The sequence below is a fragment of the Centropristis striata genome, chromosome 20 (assembly GCF_030273125.1).
Source record: "Centropristis striata isolate RG_2023a ecotype Rhode Island chromosome 20, C.striata_1.0, whole genome shotgun sequence".
Classification (NCBI taxonomy): domain Eukaryota; kingdom Metazoa; phylum Chordata; class Actinopteri; order Perciformes; family Serranidae; genus Centropristis; species Centropristis striata.
This window is the reverse complement of record NC_081536.1, coordinates 25,490,011-25,509,154: the sequence shown is the minus strand read 5'-3', so window position 1 is coordinate 25,509,154 and position 19,144 is coordinate 25,490,011. Positions and strand designations below refer to the sequence as shown.

Below are 19,144 nucleotides of genomic sequence, written 5' to 3'. Positions count from 1 at the left end.
ACCGTAATGAACATAATATTATGTTTACCACCACCAAGTGGAGTGGAAAAGATACACTCATTCATGGACTCTGTTAGTCTCATTATGTTCCACAGCTGCTGAGTCAAGTTTGAAAACTATAGTGCTTAAAGTCCACCTACGTCCTGTCCAGTGTTAGGTTTAATGTCAACCAGTTTGAACATTATTGGAATCTATATTCAACAAACTCTGAGTCTATCCCTGAACTCTGAGTTGATTTACCCTCAGATGGGAAACTCTGAGTTTCCGGTTCAAGACAAGCTGATCTGAGTCAGTCATAAGGGTAGGTTCACTCAGAGTTACACGCATGCAACACTACTATAAAAAGGCAGCTTTAATGGAGCCTCAATATTACAATTCACCATGGTAACAGGTAAAACAAATCGTTGAATTATAAATCCTCACGAATGTACGGTGAGTTACAACACATTTTTAGAAGAAAAAAAAGCAACATGTTTGCAGCTGCAAAGGAGACAGAAAACAAGATTTAATCAAGTGTACTATTACAGGTTAAAAATGGCGAAATGGTATTGAACCTAAACTTTATTTCATTTAGTTGTAATCCTGACGTGGAAGCAGCTGAAAATGAAATATAAGAACATAGTTTAAACAGGTAGGACTGAGGTGTAATAGGCCCATGGCTTATTTCATTTTATTCATAATTGACGGATTTAAGCAGGTGTTAATGTTAGTTCCCATAGTAGCATTTAATTGCAGTGAAAGCATTTCTTAAAACTAGAGCTCACTTTATAAAATGAGCTGTTGTGACCTCGAGGATAATCACAGCCTCATGAAACTTTTTTAACAATCAACTATAGACCTAGAGCAGTCAGAATGTATACTGATGATAAGGGGGTTTCTCGAAAGTTTACAGAACAGAAGTGTTTGCCATCCAATTGCTGAAAAGTAATATTTGCTCAAAAATGTATCAAAATGTTAGAATGTTAATATCAGAAAAATGTAATATGTAACAGTTAAAAAAACAAATCACAGCATTGACTTTTCTATGGCGTTCCTCGAGATCTTGGTGTCTTAATATAATTCTAGTCATTTTTGATCTCTCTCTTTTTAACAAAAATCTAATTTAGCAAAATTGTGTGTAGCAATGGAATCGACTGGAAAATTACTGCAATAACTAATGAGACATAATTGAGAATAATGGGAATTTACTTTATTTACTCATAGTGTTCTTAGTCCTTATAATCCTATAATCAGAGTGTCTCATTCTTCCAGAGTTACCAGACTAACGGAATAACCCCTCAGGGATAAATAAAGTAATTTTGATTTGATTTGATTTGAATTGTGATTAATTGATAATTCATTAATTCATTAATGTATATTACAGATTTAAAGCCATGACAACTTGCCACATAGGAATGAGCTACTTCTGAGATTCATCTTCAGGTCCCCAACCTTCAGGTGATGTACACCACTTCTATCTGGCATCTACAGTTAGCCTGCTATCTCCGCCTGATGGCCTGGCATGACCCTCTGAAGTTTTGATTGATTTTGATTTCCAAATATTGATATCCAACCATCCGATCAAGTGACTGTCGCTCTACCAACTGAGCCCCAGATTGGGGCAGTGATTAGTCCATTTTCAAGCAGGACAAATAAGAAGAACTTTCTCAACTTACAGGTACAGTCAACCTGTAAATTAAAAGCTTTTCTGAAAACATTTGATGAGAGAAATAGACAACGCAGTACCATAATCTTGATTCATTTGATCAGCACTAACTGATTTGATGGTTTGATCTGAGTTTCATGAGTAGTGCTGTATGTGAGTCATCCTAGTGTGACCAGACTCATCTGCCAGAGTAAATAAAACATAAGCTTGACTGTTAAGGGGTTAAACATTGCACGTGCCCAATGATGTGTACATTTTTGTTTGTTTTGAGCCATTCAGAGGTGGACTTGCTCTTCAGATCGTAGCTGCATAACACAGAGCTTTTAAGTTTTTGAGCTTCAGATGACCGACTGATGAGCGGACATGGCAGTCTCCCAGGTTCTGAAGCAAAATATCCCTGGGTATGATGTTTTAATTGTTGAATGATGTGTAAGCTCTCTCCGTAGCAGGACGGAGAGATTCAAAAGATCCTTCGCTCCTACAGCCATCAGGTTGTCTCATTCTTCAAGAAATTCTACCAGACTATTCATCCCCAAGGGGAAATTCTTTTTTTTTTTAACCAAGTATTTATTGGTGTTCATATGCATTTACACATGTTTTAGATTACATACGGTTTTTCTTTCTGTTACAAACATATAAACAACTACACAAAGTTATTTATGAAATGTCCAAGGGGAAATTCAGTTGAAGTAATTTTGATTTGATTGATTGATTTGATTTAATGTCAGATGGAACTGTATCTTTGTCTTCCAAAAAGCTCCACTTCCGACTCATCAGTCCACAGAGAGTTATACCAAAAACCATGGCTTTATGTTGCTCTTGGTTAGCATGATTTCACTTTCAAACTTCAATTATGATGAAATCATGAGGGTTAACATTTACTGAGATGAGCGCGGCCTGCACTGCTTTACATGTTTGTCTGAGTTCTTCTGTGACTTCTTGGATGAGTCCTTGATGAACTAATTTTATTGCAATGAGAGAAATTACATAAGCCTACCACTCGCAGGAAGATTCTCCACTGTTAGAAAGAGCTTTGTAAGCCTACTGATATATTTCAATAACTTTCTCTATCGTTTCTTCCCATCGTACTATGCTGCTTGTTGAGGCCATATAGAGAACATCATGCTGAAAAGGTTCTGTTTCAGTGATGTGTACAATTAACTGGGTTAGCAGTATTCCAGCATGATTGTGTTTGAACCCAGTTTTAAATTAAACAATTCAATTGATGAATGAGTAATAAAGGAAACATTAAGTTTGTTTATTCTCTCACTTTATTACTTTTTAAATTAAATAATTTAAAAACTGTACGTTGTGTTTACTTATGATATATTTGGCTATATGTTATATGTATGTATATATATGTTGGTTTGAAGATCTGAAACAGTTCAGTATGACAAATATGAAAATGTAGGTAAGTACAGTGGGTAAGAGTCTGGATCCTGATGAAAACATGTTGTCCATGTCTCCTGAGTGACAGTGACTCTCTTATAATCCACAGCAATATTTCACAATCTAAAGCTACAAATGATTCAGGAAGCAGGATGTAACAAAAAAATCCAAAGGAAATTCAAATCCAATATGTGTACACCAATTAATAAGTAGACATGTTAGTGCCATCAGATTAATAAATATCATAATGTAAATATCATAATAAATAAGTAGACATACTCAATTGCAATCAGATTAATGAATAACAATATAAATAGCATAGTAAATAACTAACATATCAAAATGTTATCAGATTCATAAGTATAATAATATAGATAATAAATAAGACATGTTAGTGTCATCAGAGGGATAGTGTTTTATCTCTGCGATGGCCTCTTCACTGCGCTATTTGAAGAATCAGTATATGTCTGCTTTTGAAGTGAGGAGGTATTTTGAGGACAGAGGATAAAAAGAGTTAGAAAATATGCCACAGCTATATGACACACTCAAGTCAGGTTCCGGTCATGACATGAATTTGACCACAGCTCTGCTTTAATTCAACATATATCCGATCTTTAAAGTATGAGACGGTTGTTATTGTTTTTAATATTAGTTTAAAGAAAAAGTTTCTCTGAATTATTTCTCTATGTAATTATGAATCAAGCAGCGTATATAAATGCACACGTGCTGTGCGCATCATTACTCTTCAGTCCCTGATGTAGATACATTACTGGTGCACATTATAAAGAGCGCCTATCTGCCTCAGTGTGCGGATAGGCTGCCGCCTGCATTAAAATTTAATGTCGGTCAATTGGCCAATGAGAGCTGCTCAAGTCATGTGAAATATTAATACGTTAAGTAATTAAGTCCCAGTGGCTTTTAGAAGAAGAGGCAATCGGTGAGCCACAAGCTTTCACTTCTTGTGTTTGTGTGGAACATTAATACGGTGCTCGTTATTTATGATCTACGGATCAACACAGTTGCGTCCATTTATTACCGCACAATGAACATCCCTCTAATCAAGATGCATTCACTGATCATTTTCTTATTCATTAGTAATTTTAATGAATGTAGCCTAATACCAAATAATGACCTATCATTTACTTGTATTATTAAAATTGTGTTTCAGCTTTTATTCGAGAAGATGCCATAGAAAAATATTACAGAAGCCGAAGTAGCTACTGTTGTGTTCCCACAAACAAATGAAAAGGTTTCAGTGTCATCACTCTGAATATGAATTAATAATAGAGCCAGCATCATAACAATAAATGAGTAGCTACATTCAACATCAATAATTTCTCACTGATTTATAGTGATTTATTGTATACATTGTTTTATTGAATTGATGATATTAATTTACTTGAGCTGAATAACGTCACGGTGCGTGTGTAACGTTTAGAGGCTTTCCAATGAGCTCAGTGACGTAGGCTAAAACCAATATTATTAAATTAGTAACCTATGTATATTTAATTTGTGTGTGTGTGTGTGTGTGTGTGTGTGTGTGTGTGTGTGTGTGTGTGTGTGTGTGTGTGTGTGTGTGTGTGTGTGTTATTGATCGTGTCCAGCTGTTATTCACTGCGTTATGAACTGTACCATAGAGAGCTCACAGTCTTTAGCCAATCCGGTTTCAGGCCTAACATTGGTCTTAACCTCGCGCTGTCTATTTGGCAGTTTGATTGATGTCCTCGCGCAGCAAAGGGGGGTGTGAGGGTGGGGGGCCATTCCAGTTTCGCTCTTTCTCTCTCCACACACACACACACACACACACACACACACACACTAGATAACGACTGGAGCTCGAGCCGTAGGAGCCCAGACATTAAGAGTTGGGGAGCGGCGCGTGGAGGAGCCTGCGTTCCTCGCGCCGGAGCTTGGGGCTCGCGGAGGCCATGGACCACATAGGGATACTGGGCGCGCATCTGCAGCAGCACACGCACGTGGAGCCCATCAGCTTTGGCATCGATCAGATCCTGAGTAACGTGGAGCAGAGTTGCATGCTGGGAGCGAGGATGCACGAGCCGGACTACGGACACGGGGCCTACAACAGCGGCACGAGCGGCGGCTGCTATAGCTATGGTAACAGCGGATATAACGGCTCCAGCAGCTCGTGCGGGATGGCTTCCCTCAGCGGGGCTTATCACGTCAACACTAACGGGAGCTCTGCGGGGGTCATACGGGTCCCCGCTCACCGGCCTCTCAGCTGCGCGAGCTCTTCTGTGCCGCAGGTGAGCGGGAACATCAACAACCTGAGCGCGCTCACCTTTCCCTGGATGGAGAGCAACCGCCGGTACACGAAAGACCGGTTCACAGGTAGGCCGAGAGCAGAATATCAGATATAATACACAAACAAAATAGGCCTATATTAGGCTATCATATTATATCATATCAAATCATATCATGTAATTATACATTTATAAATTATAAATATAATTTTAGAAGGGGGCTATTTATATAGTTAGGGTGGATTGCCCTAATGTTTTTTTTTTTTTGCTTTTCAGTATTACGATGTGAAGGCAACACATTAAATCCACATCCAATACCTTTTTGAAACCCTCAGGGGGTTTCCTAATCAAATCAAAAGAGAAAATAACACATTCATAAAAGAAATTGTATAGATATCAGTGCTCTTGGTGCCAAACTGTCTGAGAAAATGTGCAGCTTCCTAATGTGGGACACTGTCAAGTAAAGGTCTACACCATGGTGCACCTTCATTCATGAATGCTAGTAAAACTTCCTTAATAAGTAGCCTAATTATGTAGGTTATTTTTATGTTAAGTCATTTTATCATTTGCAATGTTGTTTCTGTTAAAAAAAACAAGGTTTATGATGAACGTTGGAAAATTGAGCATCATCAAGCAAATAAAACAATATGAGGGTTTTGATGCATGTATTATGAACTCATCAAGTATATTTAAAGGTAAATATATAAAAAATGTTGCATAGGCCTATTACAATATAACAAACAACAGCAGATAAAAAACAACAGCAGATAACAAATGGCCCGCAGAGGTTAATAAGTCGCTACAATTCTGGGAACAGGCAACGTTTAGAAAGGCTTTTTCTAAGGGGGCTATTTATATAGTTACTTGTTCTTCTATTACTTAGGCTATTAGAAATCAATGATAAGTCCATGTCTGTTGTGGCTTACAGAATAACACTTCACAAGTGAATGATGACTCTATTTTTCAGTCAGGAATTATTTCGGGGGAAACATCATATTTATAAATCAGAACGGAACCTCAAAATAATGTTTTTTTAAAATGCCTACAAGTTAAATTTGTTTTATTCAAGTTATAAGCTTTTTATTGCTAATGATTTTCTATACAAACAAGAATCAACCTTTTACATTAAGAAACTTAACAAAATGAACTGCTTATGCTTTTATTGTCGTTTGTGTCTTTCGTCATTCAAACTGATGATTAATAATATCCATTAGTCCAATATGAGTAAATGAGCAGAAATCATTGAGGGCAAAACGACTAACGCCATGTCACTGTCACATATAGCCTATAATAATAAATAGTAGGCTATTACTGCACGATATTAAAGTACTCTGTCTTGTCTAGTCATGACACAATTAATATAATGATATATTTAAAGCATGGTTGCTAATATTCTTTAATGGTGTTGTTTGTCATTTCACAGCAATGTGGTTTTTATTGTGTCAACAGTAATCTGTCTGTCGCTGCTGCAGTATTTCTCTTCTTTACCTTTGTAACCTTTCCTTTTGTTACGCATACTTCTCATACAATATGCCATAAATACAAAAACAGAAGTTATGTTGTTCTTTTATTGTTTCAATAATATGCGTATGTGTGTTATAAGCCTAGTATAAGAAATAAAACAACAACAACAACAACAACAACAATGCTACTAAAAATATTAATAGCCTACATGAATAGAACTTGAAAAAAAATTTTGCAGTATTTTTCAGTCCCAACTGCTGTCATCAACAACACTTAACGCACACGAACATAAAATATAGACTTCTCTATTTTGCTGCTCTGTCAGCCCTCTCGCTCTGTCCCTGGTGCCTGTCCTTTCTCGTCCTGTCTCCCTGTCCTGACTTGCACTGTCCTTTTCTATCTCGTCCTGTCCTCTCCAGTGTCCGTCTCACCCCTCACTGTAACACGTCGTGTAGGTCATCCGTACCAGAACAGGACGCCTCCTAAGAAGAAGAAGCCTCGGACGTCGTTCACTCGGCTGCAGATCTGTGAGCTGGAGAAACGTTTCCACCGGCAGAAGTACCTGGCTTCAGCGGAGCGGGCCGCGCTGGCCAAAGCCCTGAAGATGACTGATGCTCAGGTCAAAACCTGGTTCCAGAATAGACGCACCAAATGGAGGTGAGATCCCGTGTAATTTGAGTCATGACTTGATTGTTTGTTTTTTGTTTAATGCATTGCTATCTGTGCAGAGCAGATGGGGGATTTATGAAAATAATATTTTCGATACACAAAGAGGCAGCGCTTTTTTTTGTGGAGGGCTGCAGGCCCAACTGGCTCCTAAAGGTCGTCCAGAAGATCTCCTTGGTCACCGTTTGTCAAGACAGAAGTCCACTCATCTCTTTTCATTTAGGCTATCAAAAAGAAAGATGGCTTCAAAAGTAGTATATTAGGCTATTATTATATTATAGACACGTTAATTCAATCTTACGTGATACTGAACATATTTTGACTGTAATTTCACTTTTTTTGGTGAGATTAGTTACAAAAAAATTTTCCGGACATAAACAAACCAAGGCGCTAAATAAGAAAAGCGATCAAACAGTCTGATATGTTGCGACAGCAATCGTTTTTGTGAGAACAAGAACGAGTAGGAGAAAATATTCAAAATAAGCAATTTTTTATTAATTTACGTTTTAAAACATGACGTAAGAAGCTGATTATTATTGGAATAAGAGTCATCACAGGCCATGTTCACTGTATTTCACTGCTTGTTTTATGACGCTGGTTTGCATTTGTTTAGTTTTCGTTTACAGTGATTGGATTTTGTAGCCTAATCCAATAATAATAATAATAATAATAATAATAATAATAATAATTTAATGGCGCGATTGTGTATTTTAATCGTCATTGAATAGGCCTAATTGTATAAATTACTTGATATCGTCTCGTCCGACACTTCACAGGAGGATACACTCCTTTTTAAAAAAAATCATAGGCTATTAGGCCTATAATAACAACAACTACAACAACAATAATAATAATTGTATTATTGTTGTTGTTATTGTTATTATTATTATTATTATTATTATTATTATTATTATTAGGGTGATATCAGTTAATTTGGCCACTTTTATGGTAAATCATTTGGGACAATAACACAATACCATGTCTTTTCCATGTGTTTTTATGATTAGTAATGACTGTTTCTGATCATTTTTTGTTGAAATTATGTAATAAAATATAATTATTTAGGCCCTATCGATCGGCTGTGCCAACTTTTTTTGCATGAGCAGTTTCAGGTAAGATGGGCCAGTCAGACTACAAAGGGAAACAGTAATTTATCATCAATTTTAATTTTAAAACAAAATTGCTTATACAGCCACATTTAAACTGCATTAAACAAACCCATAGTGCCATTAAAACAACAAGAACATCATAGATGAGTGAAGTTATTATTATTATGCCTACACTACATATTTGGGGGGTGTAACAGCGCCGTGCTTTGGCGTTTGCAGGCGGCAGACGGCGGAGGAGCGTGAGGCGGAGCGGCAACAGGCCAACCGGATCCTCATGCAGCTGCAGCAAGAGGCCTTCCAGAAGACCATCAACCAACCGCTGACCCCGGACCCGCTATGTCTGCAGAACAGCTCTCTGTTCGCCCTGCAGAACCTACAGCCGTGGACCGAGAACACCGCCAAGATCAGCAACGTGTCGGCCTGCGAGTAGAGCCAGCGCACGGCCTCCTGCCGGGGGAGAGGCCGGCGCAGACCTGACTGCTGCCCGCTGAGGAGCTCCTATTATCAGCCAGCGTCTGGCAGACTCACACCGGTGCTTCACATGGGGGTTTTCAGCACCACTCCCAACAAACGGGGGTCCACAGTCTGATTTGGATCAGGCCGTTCCCCGGCTGAGACCAGACTAACATTTTGGAGGCATCGTGATTAACATTGTGCTCCATTAAAGAGCAAAAAGTCCACATCGGACCAGGACGCAGTGGGATCATTGAGTAATTGTATTATAGTTGACTTATAAGAGACGTGATGTTCCATAAACAGCATATTTTCATATGTGGCCGATTATTTAACTGCCATTTTAATGGACTTTTTACTCACAGAGCACTTGTTTTAGCACCTTTGTCTGAATTCATATTCCTATGAACGGGTTCGTATGAGAAAACGTATAAAACGCATGATAGGTTATCAAAATAACTGTCTCTGTTTTAAACACGTGACGATTGTAATGCAACCATAATGTGACCGAAATAATAGATTTGAAGCAACAAACCAGGTGTCTGTTTCACCGTCTTATAAAGTAGGGAGGTCAACCAGCTTCTACATTTCTACAATTCTACAATATCATTTAGCGAGATTTAATTCAACGCAAGCAAACAAGTTAAGTTAAAAGACACGAGTAACACATGAGTAAGTGCCATGATTAAAGTTTAAGTTCAACAGTAGGTTCTAACAGGCAGTGCATAAGCTTCAGATTAAAGACAAATCATATTTAATTGCACATTTTAAAATGACTTCGCTCGACCACATTTCACATTTTCTTATAAACACTTTGCAAACTCTTCGATTTCTGTCATTTCTGTGTGTGTGTGTGTGTGTGTGTGTGTGTGTGTGTGTGTATGTGTGTGTGTTCATACTAATATATTTTGGACACTGAAATGAATTGTTCTCTCTGCGAAGTTAATTCAGCATCTCTTTAGTATGAATGATCTTGTGCATTTTTCAGCCACGTGTAACTTTTATTTTGCTCAGTGGAAAAACATTTTTAATTCTTGTTCATTTCCATGTCACATTTACATAGCCTATAGCCTATTGATTGTGTCTATTAAAAACGTTTTCTAGTTTCCACCAATATTTTACATTCATTGATGCTGTGCAATGTGCCAGTCATGGATCAACATCAGGCACAAAACCTATAAACATTAAATATTATGACAACAAATCAACTCATGTTATACACACCGCTGTGATATTCAAATGTAATAGAGTAACAGAGAAAGGACAACTTGGAAGCAAACCAACATGATAAAATAAAAAACTTGGTTTCAATAATTTACAACTATCTGGAAATATGGAACTATGCAGCTCTAATGCACAATACTGACGGGCATGATAAGAGCAATAAGTAATGACAAGTTGTGACCACTATGTTGCAGCCTGTTCTCCCCTCCAAAACATCAGTATAGGTCGTGTTTACCTAGGCAGCGAAAACGATACATTTACGTATTTAAATTAAGTTAAAAATGTGGATTCCCCTGTTTGGTTGGAGGCTGGGTTGTGGATGAGTCAAACAAATGCCTGACTGTCAGGCAAACATGAGTGTGGGGTTTGTGTCCTGTGTGAAAACACAAGTGAATGATTTGTATCTTAACTTACGTTTTATAGGCTACGTAACGTTGCTGTAGTCACGTGGCCCTTCACTTCTGGTATTACTACATTTATTTACTATTTAAACTGTCCTTTATTTTGCCCTAAACCTAAGGTCAATGGTTTTATAACATAAACCCACAGAAACCGAAGCCTTTTTTACAACCACAAGTGTGCGACGTGTGTGCTATATTTAGAATGCGACGCTGTCAGGCTAGGTGTAAGTTGTAGCACTGATACACAACCTCTTCTGTCATTCAGGTTCGATAACTTGACTGCTGACATGTCATCAACTTTTAAGTTGACACTTTGTGATTTTGTCTTGACCCTCCCAGTACAAATGTGTTTCTTTGAGCCATCTCGAGTGAATAGGCAAATAAGCATATCATTAGCAAATGCAGTTAGCATTAGAGAAAAGAAAAAAAGGATTGGTTGACCTCCTCTAACCCTTACATTTACTAACAAACCGTGCAACATGATGACTTTTAACCCTGATGGTTCCCTTCACATGCACTCTGCAGTATGACAGCCACTGAGAATCTGAAACACAATGACAGATAACATGGAAGTTCCTTTAGGGACTGTGAAGAATATGAGCAAAGCCATGTGGGTATTATGGCTGTCCAAAGTTTAGTCCCATCACCAGACAGCTGTAAAAGATATATGTTGAAAAGAAGAAATCAGGACCAAACGCAGCTGTTTGAGGTTATCTGAGCCTCTCTCTTTGCCAAATTTAGGAGCATATGGTCCTCTCCAGTGCTTAAGTGTGATTTAATGTCCCCTCCACTGAAAACAAAGTCATTAAGTTTGCTTTTAAGACCACAATTTCCATAAGATTATGCTACAAAATAACTTTTCTATGGTTATGTAAAGAAAATATCCTGGTTAGGCATTATAAAAGATACGTTTAAAATGTAAAAAAACTGAAAAAAAACTTTTTACAACATGAGTACTGGAGGCGACATAGTTACATAGGTCATATAAAAACATGATGCACAGAGGTTAACTGTTGTTATTACAAATAACATTTTAAACTTTTGTTTTGACTGTAGACAGGAATGCTGGTCTCCTGAGTGAATGTCCGCGTTTGTTTAACATCTTCCACCAAAGAGACCTTAATGTTCTTTATGCTCTGTTTCTCTGCTTCCCCCTCGCACTCTGTTACATCACTTCTACTTTGGCATCATTCGTAATCATGTATAGTTGGTAGAGGGCAGCAATAAACATAATATTTAATGAGCTGATAAGACAAAACACTGGACAGAATTCCAGTGTGAATGTCCATCTCATCATTTTAGAGGAGCTGATCTGAGGTCAGCAGTTAGACACAAAGCCGACACACGGGCCAATAATGTCTGTGAATTGTGGGTCAGCACTCTTTGACATGTTGTAATGTGTCTCTAATGCTCAGTCATGTTGAAGTGTACTGACACTGAAGTTTTTAAGTTTGAAATAATCATCACATCTACCGTATAAGTGTTCTCCAAAGTGAACGTGGCTAAAAAAAAAAGTGGCATTTAAAATGGTAAAAGAAGAAGCAGGAGAGCACAACATGCGAGGATGCAAAAAAAAATCTTTTTTTTTTAGCTAAGAATGTAACAAGTTCTGTTTTTTGTTCACTAGTATTTTATTCTTTTTTTAGAAGACACACATCCTGTACTTTTTTTCCAGATATGCCACTTCACAAAATGTTAACACATATATATCTACAAGCATTCCCTAATGAAAATATATATAGAAATGTACTTTTGTCCAAAATTATTGGGGTGTGAATAGGAATCAGCAATTCATGCAGAGCCAGCTGTGTGTGTGTGTGTGTGTGTGTGTGTGTGTGTGTGTGTGTGTGTGTGTGTGTGTGTGTGTGTGTGTGCGTGCGTGCGTGCGTGTGTGTGCGTGTGTGATGTGACATTGTCTAGGTCTGATTTTCTGAAAGGTTGAAGGGGAATGTAAAGGAACATTTCCTGGAATGACCTACAGCTGATGAGGTCAGTTGTTACTGTGTGCCAGACTGGATCACCAAAAGTGGACCTCACAGATCCTTGCAGCAGTGTCCACATCGGATTGTGGATTGGAGGCAGTTGTTGCAGGATTTCATGAGCATGGTGTTTGGTGGTTGGTGGTTTCCACATGAACATTTAATATACCTTATATCCTCATACAGTCACATATGACTCCAGCTCACTTTGGCTGCAGTTTGATGTGACACAGTAGACCACAAATCTGACCTCATGAAATGCTTTCATCACTGGATGGAGTTTCCTCGGTTGTAAAAGTGTCTCACTGAACACAGACTTAATTGAAAAAGTCTCAGTAGCCTCATGAGATTCTGCTGATTCACAGAATCATTTCAGTTTGATTCACAGGACGAAATTCACACTGTGATTGCATGGCTTGTGGTCACTCAATGATAACAAAAAAGACAAAAAGAAATGCAGTTCAATTTATTTATATAGGGCAGAAAGGGAAAAGGCAAGAAAAGTATGTAATGCATACCCTTGTATGCCGCTGACTCGTCAGAGTAATGGCAGTCCATGGCCCTTTGGGCTCCGGTCGGCAATGGTTTCAGTTCGGTTTTCAGGCAGAAACACACCACTAGCAGTCATAAGGTAATTTCTTAGCTGTACAGCCAGAAATATAGGAAGGAATGGGAGTGACTTGCTGACTTTAAGGGTCAGTTGAAGCCCTGTTTTGGCAATGACTCAATGGCATACTGCCTTTACTGCAAGACAAGCTTCTATGCCAAGTTGAGTAACATAAAAAAGCACATGTCCACTCAAAAGCATAAAGAGAGAGTCTAACATTACAATTCGGCAAAGCAGTCTACGCTGCCATTTATCAAGGTGGCTGAGGTAACTATGGCAACAGCAATTGCTGAGCACAACTCAGTCCTGACTTGTGATCATCTTGGCGAGGCATGCAAAGCTGCCATGGTAGATTCTGCTGCTGTCACACACTTCCAAATGCACCACACTAAGTTCACACAAGCGATTAATGGTTTTCTCTAATGGCGTCATATTTCTTAAATACGTTTAGTTGATGGTTTTGGTGACCAAAAATACAGTCTCTTCCCTGACGGATCCACTGACATCAGTGTGTCAAAATATCTTGCTGTGGTAATTCATTACTTCAAAAAGAAGAAAGGAAAGAGGATGTCCATGTTTTAGGGCTGGTTGAGCTGGAGGGTGGGGATGACAGGTCAATAGCCAGAGCGTTTTCTCAAAAGATGTGCCCTCACTCAAATAAAAGAACCTCCTGGGCATTTGCACACAAAATGCATCAGTGATGACAGGGGTGTACAATTAGAGTTGCCTCAAAAATCTGGTCCTCCTTGTGTGTGCCATTCTTTAGAGCTAGCAGTGAGTTCTCCCTCCAAGGACAATATTACACAAAGTGTGGAGTGTATGATAAGAGAAACACAACTGGTTCTGCATATCCCCGAAACGACAAGAGTCCTACATGGCAGAGACATTCAACTGTGGACAGAAGCCTCTGCAAGGTGTGTGCCACACGTTGGCTATTCATAATGTCTGCTGTGTCACAAACCCTGGACCAGTGGCAGGAGCTGACATCAAAAACATCCTGTACCTCTTTTTTCAGTCAGTTCTGACTGAAGTACAGTCTGCTGTCAAGGTTTTTTTGGAGAGAGAGCAAACGGACCCTCTGAAGCTGCTTATTTGATTAACTCGGCCTGCAACAGGATCATCAACCTATTTGCCAATATTGATTTCCTCAAAGAGCCCCTTGAAGGCCACATCAGCCCAAAGCCATACCTTGGCTACACATTTACACATTTGAGACCAGGGTTGCAGATTTGGGCTTCTCCACTGAAAAGGAGGATGAGATGTGTGAGCTGCACTATATCCTTGGCAAATGAGCTGAAGGCAAAGCTCCCTGATAACATGGAGAAAGTGCAGCATATATCCCTTTTCAATGTGGGGAAAACATTGAGGCACAACAAACGCTTGGCAGACATGTCATAAATGATCTGGAATACTGCCCTTCTGCCATCGACAAAGTCATCCAACAATGGAGGAACATCGACCTGCTTGAGAGGGAAGTGACATAACCCATTTGAGGAGTCAGATGCCGCAGCAGACTCTGTCCTCTCTCCCCACATTGAAATACTGAAGTAGAGAGGCTTTTCAGTCAAATCAGTGTGCTGAAAACCAAACTAAGGGACAGCGTGTCTCTGCAGACCATGTACAGCCCCCAACACCATCCTGTACATTAGATATGGCTTGAAGCTGGCTGGGGATGCATGCTAGGAGACCTTTACATTATTATAAATAAACACCAATAAATAGATAGCATAAATAGTTCACCATAAAAAAATATTGTTTCATAAATGGTTCATAGTTTAGCATAAATAAATAGATTTAAGACTTGACTATAATACAGTGCCAGTATATAAATAAATACCAGTTCATACAGTTAATCAAAAATTAATCATTTTTGGTTCATAAATAGTTTAGCATAAATAAATACATAGAAAATGATATCTCTGATAAATAAATTGAAAGGCTATAATATAATAGATAGGCTTAGTGATATCTAATTAATTAAAAATCATAGCCTAAATGTTTTACTTAATTTTTGAGTGTATAATATGACAGTTGGCTATTCAATATCATAATCAAATAGTTTATATTGATCTTTTAATAATAATATATTTAATAGTTAATGTTTAAGATAGTAAATATTTGCCTCAATAATACAGGCACAATCTAGAATAATAACTGCAATTTTTTTTCTTTTCGAAATAGTAGCCTAATTTCAAATTTATCTTAATTTATCTTCCTCCTAAGTCCATGTTGCTGACAATGTTGACCGGATAATATTCAAGATATCTGCTTTTGGATCGCTTCCATGAAGACGTTAGACTGAGTGGGGGGAAAATCACTTAAATGCACAGATATATGTCATCTATATAATTTAGGTAACAGAAAAATGTTATTTTTTGTTATAACCAGCCTAGTTTTTATAAGCTCTACTGCCTGTGCTAATATGAGCATGGGCTGTCCATGTGTAACAGTTCAATAACAGTTCTCCTCTTAGACAATATCCACAAGGATTGGTGCACATTTTGAGGAAGAGGATGAGGGATAGTGGTTACAAAAGTTTAAAGTTGACATTGAGGTGGAATGTGGTTATTGTGATCTGCACCCTGAAACTATCTCATATTTATTTTAGTCTTTTGAATTCACATACAAACTCTGGAAGGACATTGCCTCCTTTGTTAACAGAAATATTTTCACTGGTTTTATTTTTGCATTATAAAGATGTCATATTTGGCTGTTTTGATCACAAAAAGAAGGATAATGATGCATATTTTCTTATAATTTTTTTTTCTTTTTGCCAAATACCACATACACAAATATAAATTTTCAAGTAAAAAAACAAATTTATTTTTGTTGAAGTCAGAGTTTGAACAGTATATCTGAGCTCCCTTCTGTCTACACAAAAAAGCTGTGAAGACTGCCAACATATGCACTGCGTTTAATGTCTTTAACTAACATTTAATTTAGCGTCTATTTGTTTAATTATGATTTATTTATTTGTTTTTGCTTCATTCTTTTCCATTTAATTACTCTTCTATTTTTTATATATTAGCCTAGGCCTATTTGTTTCTATTTAATTTGTTTACATTCTTTATTTTTCTGTAACTAATTTCGTCTTCTTTGTTACTGTGCAATGTATTGCTGTTTGATATAAAGAAAGAAAGAAAGAAAGAAAGAAAGAAAGAAAGAAAGATTTTTTTTTTTTTTTTAAAAGGATGAGGGATGTTCCCGTCCATTCTATCTGTCCCCGGTCTCCCTTCCTGTTACCATGGACATGCAGTGCTTTGTCTCCCGCTGCTGGCGGTGAGGAAACATTGCACAGGGTTGCCGGGCTGTCGTCATTTCCCGTCGCTCGATGATGATGGAAATTCCATAAATGAGGCGCGACAAGCCACAACCCAACATCATAAAGCTAGTTGTATAAGCGTCCGAACAGCAGAGAGAGACAGCGGATAAAGCCGCAAACATGTCTGTCCCGCGGCTCTGTTCTTCAGCAGGCAGACTGTTTCTGTCCCGGAGTCCAGCTGCGGACTCTGTCCTGACAGGTCAGTGGTTTGTGTTAGCCCTAGTTAATGGAAGTTAGCCTCAGTGAGTCCCTGTGCTTGTTTTGTGTAACTAAACTGCATTGACAGAGATTGTTTGCTGTTTCCTACAGCATGACGTGATGTAACGATAACGTTACAGTTTTTCTCAGTCGCTTTGGTGCATTTCTCACATCACTATTAACAGTTAGTTCAACCTCCACAACATTTAGTCATTTTTGCTCATCATAGTAGCAGTTTCTCATTCCTTACAACACATTACAAATGCTTTTGGACATGCATCAAGTGCTTTCATACAACTCTCTGCTGTTTAATAACATTATCATATCATGTCAGACAAAATTAAAATGTGTGTTTAAAATATTATTTTAAAATATCATTTTTTTCATTAATCTTATGTAATATTCTAATTTTCTGAGACACTGAGTTTTGTGTTTTCATTACCTATAAGCCAGAATCATCAAAATTACAAGAAATACTGGCTTGAAATATTTCACTCTGTGTGAAATTAATCTAAAGTTTCACTTTCTGAAATAATTGACAAAAAATGTTGAACTTTTTCACGTTATTCTAATTTTTTTGAGATGTACCTGTAACTGTTATTAATCCAGCCCTGGTGATGTCTGCTGTGTGTTGTCCAGGGTGTTCCCGGGCAGCCAGCGGTGCAGTGAAGGACAAGGAGCCACTGAAGAAAGCTAAAACCCCGCAAGGTCGTTTTGACAACCCAGAGGAGAAGAGCACCGCTGTCCTGCAGAGTGAGAGACTCGCACCTCAAACTGCGACTAATATACCACCGTGACAACCATGATAAAGCTCTGCTGCATAAGGACATTAACTGGATCTGTAACTGCTCTAACTGAAAATACATTCAGCTCATCATTACACAACAATTTTAATAACGATAATACATTTCAGGGATGCACAGTATATCTTCCAAAAAAAGGAAATAATTAAATTGTTGATAATACTGAACCCTAGCAGATAGAGGAGTTCATGTTTAATTATCTGTATGTTAAAAAGCCTGTAAATCTGACATTTCTTGACGTAATCACATTTCTTTTATTGACTTGTGTGAAGCTGTAGCCTTTGATGTCTCTATTGCAGGAATAATTGTTGGTTCATCTCTTGGTATGCTGTTGGTTGCAGCTGTAGTCCAACAAACATGAAGTGATCATTTTGACAGTAAATACATTATGTATGTTTTAAAGGAAATCAGTTGTGGGAGGACTTTTTCAAACTGAACTGTCGCTCTGTTGTCCTGCAGAGTTCCCTGATGATGTGAACCCTGTAACCAAGGAGAAAGGGGGTCCACGGGGTCCGGAGCCAACCCGCTACGGAGACTGGGAGAGAAAGGGACGATGTGTTGACTTCTAGTTCACTACTGATGGGAACTAGAGCAACTCTTAGCATAATTATGGACATGTTAACTGAGTGGCTGTTCATGTTCTGCATGTTGTTAAAGAGCTCATGCTTTCATGAAAATTGACTTGAATGTGTCTTTTGTTGCAGGTGAGTGTGACATCACTGTATTCTGTCTATGTATGAATGTTGGGTTCAGTTAAAGGAAAGGTGATTTCATGGACAAGTGTCAGTCCATGTGTTGAGCATAATATTACATTATTATTATTATAACAAAATCCAAGTGTAAAAAACTGGCTTTATAGACTTACCAAAGGAATGTATCAATAAAATCAATAAGGTTAACCAGGAATTTTGAAACTGCATCTGATTTTTATTTACCACAATAGCAATAGTATGTTCCAGAAAGGGAGGTAACTTCAGCTCTGGCTGGGTTCCCTCCTCCATTTCCTTCAATCACAAATTAGAGCTTTGGGATGGTCTTAAAGATGGCGCACGCAAAGAACTTCCGGTTCAAGCGAGGATAGAGGAGACACAAAATAAGGAACATGAGAAAGGCCCATATTAAGAGAATTGAAAAAGGCCCTAACTGACCAGTTTACTTTAGCTGTGTGTCAAATATTTCCTAATGGGTGGAAACAAAATCCCAAAAGACAGTTCTGTCTAGAGGTAGACCAATATATCGGACAGCCGATATATCGGGCCGATATTTGCATTTTGTACTTGTATCGACATCGGCTGATATGTGCGTGCGTTCCTCGATCAATTAGCCCATTTCACTGAGCCAACACCAGGCAAGGCTGGGTGCTGATAACGGAAAAAAGAAAAACGAATACACATCGAATATGTGGACTCATCTGAGGCGCCACCACCTCGAGGCCTAGAACAACATACACATTGTTTGCTATCCAACTGTTAATGTTTTTTTGTTTTGTTTAAATTATGACTTGTGTAACATTTGTTATCATTGTGTTATTTTTATCATGTAAATGGAGGGAGAAAAGGCCATATCGGCTTCAAGAATCGGCCCAAAAATATCGGCAGCACATATCGGGGATCGGTTAAGACT

General features: G+C 38.2%; 2 protein-coding genes across 2 annotated transcripts; both read left to right on the top strand.

Annotated features, from left to right (window-relative positions):
- The first annotated feature begins 4,962 nt into the window (after positions 1 to 4,962).
- Positions 4,963 to 8,964, top strand: tlx1 (T cell leukemia homeobox 1). The gene is made up of 3 exons (XM_059359894.1): positions 4,963 to 5,383; positions 7,179 to 7,416; positions 8,754 to 8,964. Exons 1-3 carry the CDS (start codon positions 4,963 to 4,965, stop codon positions 8,962 to 8,964), a joined length of 870 nt encoding a protein of 289 aa, XP_059215877.1.
- A 7,560-nt stretch (positions 8,965 to 16,524) lies between these two features.
- sdhaf4 (succinate dehydrogenase complex assembly factor 4) lies at positions 16,525 to 18,425 on the top strand. Its single transcript, XM_059359495.1, has 3 exons — positions 16,525 to 16,719; positions 17,358 to 17,471; positions 17,981 to 18,425. Exons 1-3 carry the CDS (start codon positions 16,641 to 16,643, stop codon positions 18,088 to 18,090), a joined length of 303 nt encoding a protein of 100 aa, XP_059215478.1. The 5' UTR covers positions 16,525 to 16,640; the 3' UTR covers positions 18,091 to 18,425.
- The last annotated feature ends 719 nt before the right edge of the window (positions 18,426 to 19,144 follow it).